Genomic DNA, 6,592 nt, shown 5'->3' with positions numbered 1-6,592 from the left:
GTGGGTGGGTATGCAGGTAGATCAATAGGTGTGGTGTGCATAGGTAGGTGTAAGTTGGCAAGGAGTCTGGTGCATTTGTACGCCTGCTTCTCTTTATATACGTAAGCAGGCAAACAAATTATTTTTGGTAATTAAGAGATTTACTTAGTCAACTGGATAAAGATATCTGTTGCTACAACTGCTGTTGGTGCTGCTGTTGTTTAACTCAGGATCAGCCTTGATTATGCAGATGTATGATAAAAGGTATTCCAGCCATGGCCACCACCGTTTAGCATATCAACAACCAAATTGTTAAATAGTTCTTACCTTTTTATGACAATAAGGCAGATTTTGCTATTATTTCTAGCATTCAGCTTAACCACATAGAGATTCCTTCATCAGCTTGAAGTAGAAGTCACATGACCAAACAAGTAATTTACTGAACAGCCAATTCATGGTGCACAGGTTCAAATCTCACGTAAGTGTTTTGTTATCGCTAGGAATTGTGAATGCATTCTGAAGTATTGATCCCGTATTGAGTTGTTATCGGAATATTCTGAAGAATCAGAGAAGTGTTCTAAGGTATTGAGATGTACTCTGGGGAGTTTGATTAAAGAGATTAGGATCTGTTTAAAATCTTTTCAGTCTTATCTACCATAAAATCGCCTTCATTTTGGCAACCAGACAGAGGGAAAAAAAACCATCGACCATTTCTAATGAAAGGAAGGCAGATGATGGAGTGATTCTCATGGTTGGCTTCATTGATATTTGGATTTGTCCTACACAACAACAACAACAACAGCTATTTCATGGAATTCAGCAAAACTCAGAACAAATACATTTAGAATGGTTTTATTGCTTTGCATAGATTTTGATTCAGGTTTGCTATTGACATTTAATGCAGGTAGACTTATTCAAAACCCCTTATTAGCAGGGCCAAGTCAGGGATTTCTAGTAGCTGTCTGTAGTTCCTGGGTTGTAATTCTTCCTGATTATATTGTTCAGTAGTTTTCCACAAACTCTGAAAGTCTCTAGAGAACTTCATTATTCTTAACCATCACTAATCTTCTAAAGAATGTAAGGATTGACATTGATTGACTGGTAGAGAACTGTGAGTCTTTGACAACATTCTAGAAACCAGGCATCTCTTTTGGTCTTTGCTTCACCAAAATGGGTGCCTGACATTTGGAATGCTGTTAGACACTTACAGTTCAATTCAGTGAAAAGAAACGAACTGTAGAAATACATCTATGACAAAAGATAACTCAACCCACTCACAATTTAGGAATCTCTGCAGAGACTGCAACCACTTTATTGATGGTACAAAAAAGGTTGTAGAAGGAGATGGTCTATACCATTAGAGAGAGAGAGAAGGGAGAAGGTCCATATCATTAGAGAGAAAGAGAGAGAATGAGGAGGAGGAAGAAAGTCGATATTATTCTGCATTTGTGTGTTAAAAATGCAGGCGCAATTAAAAATGTTTAACATAATGAAACAATGTCGTGAAGGTCTATGAATTTATATCTTTAAAAGATACATTGCAAGATAGTTAAAGTGAAACATGATGGTTATTTACACAGACAGGCAGACTGATAGATACGTAAGTAGGTAGGTAGGTATGGGTGGGTGAGTCAAAGATGTATCAATAGTTTTGCAAATAATTGGATAGCAAAAAGTGTAGTTTGTTTATATATTTTTTACAATTCTCTTACTTAATGCATGCACTTTCATGCAATTAATGAGAGAGAGAGAGAGAGAGTGTGTGTGTGTGTTGACTGAAAGGAACACGGGTGTAGAAAGCAGTTACACGATTTTAAATGTCATATAAAAGAATAAAATAAAAGTTTAGTTGTTAAAGGCTTTAGCGTTGAACCATTTCTAAGTCTTCAATCTGTTGGTGAAGCTGTATGGATACAGATTCAATGATGAACAGAAGAAGATAGAAGACAGCTGGTTAGATATAGTAACACAGAGGTAAATCAAAGTGAAATCATTTTAGCAAATAGTTGCGAATGTTATTTTTACCATTTTATGTGTAGTAGGCCAAAGGCTGAGGCATCACAAATTATTTAGGCTTTGTTTCTTTTCAGTTATTTGGTTTAAACGTTTGTTCATATTGTTAGAGTTGGGAACAATCGGAGGCATTTCCATTAATTAAAAAAAAAACAATTGCCAGGGGAAATAACTCTGACATTCTTTATTTCTGACGGTGGATTTTTTTCAAAATAGTTTTATGTATTTTCTGAGTTTCTCCAGGATCAAAATTTCTTGGTTTCAAACTCATTGCATGACACTCTGGGCCAGTGTATTCTACCATAATCTTAATCCAGTGTTTTTGAGTGAAAGGATGTAGACAGAAATTGTTTGGAAGCTCACCAGATGCAATGCACCAGAAATTCAATAGGCATTGCAGAGTACAAATGTTTGTTAAATCCTCAGCCTCTTTCACAATAATTACAAGATGGATTGTACCAGTAATTCAATGGGATACTCGTGTCACACGGTTTTTGAAGGAAGATGACTTTAAAGATATATCTATTGAAAACTCAGCCGCTCTTGGAGAGGGAATATACATGAAATTCAAACTTTGCCATCTTGCGATAGAGCAGGGATCTTCAAAGTAGTCAATATCGACCCCTGGGGGGGGGGGGGTCGATAGATGTCTAAAATGCACATCTGCTCAATTATCACTAATACATATTTATTTTCTTGTACATGCCTGGGGTGGGGATCGTTGAGGAGTTAAAGATTCCATGAAGGGGTCGATGATCTAAAAAGTTTGGAGATCCCTGCTATAGAGTCAAGACTTCACCATTCCAGCCTTGGTTTCAAATAAGTGTAATGATCCAGAAGGTTCTTCCTTTTAAATGGTAGGTTGTGATGAGGAGGAGGTTTATCTGCTATTTCTTGCAGGTTAAACAACTTGAGGTTTTATCTTAATGTTATTTCAGTTTCTTTATTGTAAAGTCTTTTCCTTTCTTCTTTTGTATGGTTCACTAGTCTCCTCTTTTCTGAAAGGCATGATGGTGCAACTTGACTGGTGACCTGTCTTTGGAATGGTAGAAAGGTATAACTTGACCAATTCCAGATCTTCTAAAAGCAACAAAGGCTCAGCAAATATTTCTTTCCATCACCAACTATTTGGTCTTGAAGCAGAAATGGCTTCCATTTTCTAATGCCCAAGCAATATATGACAGTTTTGTCCCCAAGATTTAATCTAGACACTCTGAACCAACAAGGAGTCAATATGTGGTTGCTCAACCTGCTAGAAATGCAGTCAATGCTTCCTCAAATCATTATTTAACGTGTCTTCCATGCTGGAAATGGTTGGATACTTTGACAGCAACTGGCAAACCAGATGACGATACCGAGCTACATTGTCTACTTTGGCAGGGTTTCTATGGCTGAATGCAACTTCTTAACACCAACCACTTTACAGCTTATGAAATTTAAAGAAGGAAGAACATATTAGATGATGTGGACTGAAAAAATAACAGGATGTTCATAGGTGGAATGTCTTTTAGCATAGGTCTGCTCTAGGCTTAAAAACAACATTGCCAACTGTGGCCCATCAATTCCACCTGCAATAATTTTATATTCACTATTATACTGTTATACACACACACAAACACACATGTGTATATATATATATTTAAGTTCAAACTAATACAATACAATATTCATTCTCCAAAGAAAATAATGTTTTTGAACCAATGGAAGTTCTATACAATTGCTTGACCTGCTACAAACACCAGCCAAATTGTTCTCTTTTACATTCTAATTTCTAAAGAAGAAAAGGAGACATATACTCCAAGCAAAGACAAGATGGTCACTAATCAAACAACTTTGGCCATATACGCTGAATCCAGCTTGGCCTGGGGTTAAACAATAACAAAGCATTGTTTTAAAACAAAAACCAAATACAAAAGATTTGCTATAAAAATATTACATTTTATTCCATTTTTTTAAAATTTCTACTACATAAGCATAAAACCAAAATTTTATTTTGTCTTCTGAAGAGTAAGATAAAATCTAAGTTTTTAATTGATAACAAAACAATTTTTTCTTTTCTCTTTTTTTCTTTTTTGTTTTGAAATTCCTCATAATGAATGTCATTTTGTAGAAAATACAAATAGGTTTTGCAATGATACATTTAATTTTTTCATTTTCTTTTCTTACTCCCAAAACTAAATAAGTTACAAAATTTCTTTATGAAAATCCTAAATATATTCAGTCATTTTCTGAAAGGGTTGATGACTTTCTTCATTGATTAAGGTTGATTAAAAGAGAAAGGATCATAAAATGGTAAATTTAAAATACAATTCTGAAAGTGGTAATCACTATCATTCGTTGAAAACAGACATTAGAAAAATGTGTATTTTCACACTAAACAGCTTTATTTTGTAAGACAACTAATTCCATCTTCTAAATTCATTTCTCTTTTTGGCTTTCTTCTGTCTGTTCTTCAGGTTTTTTTTCTGATTTATCAATTTTGCTTTGGTATTTGGCTTTCACTTTGTATTTCAGCCTTTTCACATCAGCAATCAAGTGTCCGACATTCCACAGCCAGAGAATCTAAATAAACAGACAGACAGACGAGTAGGCACATCAACAAACTGGTATAAAAAAAGAAAAATAGACAAATTGGCAATCGTCGTTAATGGCTGCACATGGCTACACGACAGGCAAATAATATAGAGACAGAGACAGAGACAGAGACAGAGACAGACAAGCGGGTATATGTGTGTGTGTGTGTGTGTGTGTATGGTAAGAAGTTTGCTTAACCATGAGTTAGTCACAATTCCAGACAGAAATATCACTGCTTTTCAATGATAAAGCAGCATTTGAATTCTGAATGCCCAGAGCCAGAAGAGATACTGCAAGGCATCCTGTCCAATGCCTTAACAGTTTTGCCAATCCAGAACTCTGGATGGGAACAATTCTGATTTTACTGATTCTGTCACGGCCATGTTTCACTGCAGCCCCAAGACAAATCCTTAAGGCACTCCACTCACTACTAATATCTTAGCGAGGGACCCATTGGCTGCCACAACCTGGTTTCTGTCTTTTAAGAATTCATGTTTCTACTATCCCAAGTCTCGATAGCTTGTGACATATCATCCCACAACCAAGTTTATCAAAGGCCTTTACAAAATCAAGATATATCACATCCACATTTGAGCAAGTCATAGATTGTTTCAACATAAAACTGCAGAAGCTGTCAAGGCAGCTCCTTCCAGAGTGGAAGCAATGCTGACATAAATATATATTTCTCATTTTCACATCCACTTCTCCATACTCCCATCAGTCAGGCAGATTTTCTACAGCCAGATGCCTTTCCTGTCACCAACCTTTACCTCTTTCCAATTAAGGTAATATTTCCTCATAACCATATGTGTTTTTACAGAAAACTGAAAACAAATAACAATGCTTGTATAATGGTGACACTTGTTTTCAACTCCCATGCAATGTGAAGGTAAAGAGACAGTTAAAGCTCTCTCTTACACACACACACACACACATTATGTTACTAAAAAATAGCTGCCCTCAGTTTCCCCCAGGGCCTCAAGACAGCTCTGGGATCTGGCACATGCATTCCTCACTGTGACCCTGAGAATATCTTAGTGCACCTCTTTAATCTTGGTCACCAGTTCAGCCTTGGTGTTTCAGGTGGGGCAATTGTTGTCTTTCTCATTTGCAACCCACACATAGTAATCCATGGGGTTACAAGACCAGAAATTGGTTGCTGAAGTCACAGAAATTCTTCAACAACCATTTCTGACTCTGTCCAGAGATATGGCAAGGAACCAAATCCTGCTGCCACACATATATAACCTTCCAGCAACAACCCTATCGAGCCTGGATTTGACCACAGTCTCACATAGCTGTCTGAATTGAGCCTAGAGTGCTCTTCAAAGGAGTTGGGTTTGCATGACATCACTCTCACTGGAGACACACCCAAAGACCATCACAGATTGAGGGAACTTGGTTTTCAAGATATGTGAGACATCACAAGTAAAGTTGATGTTAAAGCACTGAATCACGTATCAAGAGAACATTTTGCTCGGAAATAATTACTGGAATATTAAGATAGAAGAAATGATAACAGCTCGTTAAATGACGGTGGTATTATGGAATATTAAGGTAGCAAAAAGCAATAATACATACAACTATAACCAAACAATTCAAAAGTATTGGTACTGAGAACACAAGCGAGATAAATAGACCATTGCTGTCAAAGTACTGTTGCTCAGCAAATAATCTGGAAAATAACATATAAATAAATATTAAATAATATAGAGTAGAATACAATAACAGTTTGTGTGTGTGTTCAGAACGAACAATGAATTTAACAACACTGAAAACAAAGAGAAAATAAATGTAATTCTTGGTTTAAGTTTCAATGAAAGATTAAAAAGTGGAAGAGTTTTTGAGATTTCAGGATTAAGCTGTTCTTCAGAAAATTCTGAGAAAGACGTGTTGAGAAAGGAAAATGAAAATATCTAAAACGATAGATTGCAACTGTCATTTGCAAATAAGTAAGACTTGGTGATATGTGCCAAGCCTTTGCCAGTTGTTTTAGGTGTCTGTGTAAGAAGCAGGGGGACGGGGG

General features: G+C 36.2%; 1 protein-coding gene across 1 annotated transcript in view; it reads right to left on the bottom strand.

The window, feature by feature from the left end:
* Positions 1-3,909: 3,909 nt before the first annotated feature.
* LOC106879462 (transmembrane protein 18) overlaps positions 3,910-6,592 on the bottom strand; it is a 10,106-nt gene continuing 7,423 nt past the window's right edge. Inside the window, exons 4-5 of the mRNA XM_014929026.2 lie at positions 6,148-6,241; positions 3,910-4,554 (exon numbers count right to left, since the gene is read on the bottom strand). Of these exons, the coding sequence (XP_014784512.1) occupies positions 4,411-4,554; positions 6,148-6,241 (238 nt within the window). The 3' untranslated portion in view covers positions 3,910-4,410. The remainder of the gene's footprint in view (positions 4,555-6,147; positions 6,242-6,592) is intronic.

Source organism: Octopus bimaculoides, chromosome 23, assembly GCF_001194135.2.
Source record: "Octopus bimaculoides isolate UCB-OBI-ISO-001 chromosome 23, ASM119413v2, whole genome shotgun sequence".
Lineage (NCBI taxonomy): Eukaryota > Metazoa > Mollusca > Cephalopoda > Octopoda > Octopodidae > Octopus > Octopus bimaculoides.
The sequence above is the reverse complement of the archived record's forward strand: the minus strand, read 5'-3'. Positions and strand labels throughout refer to the sequence as shown.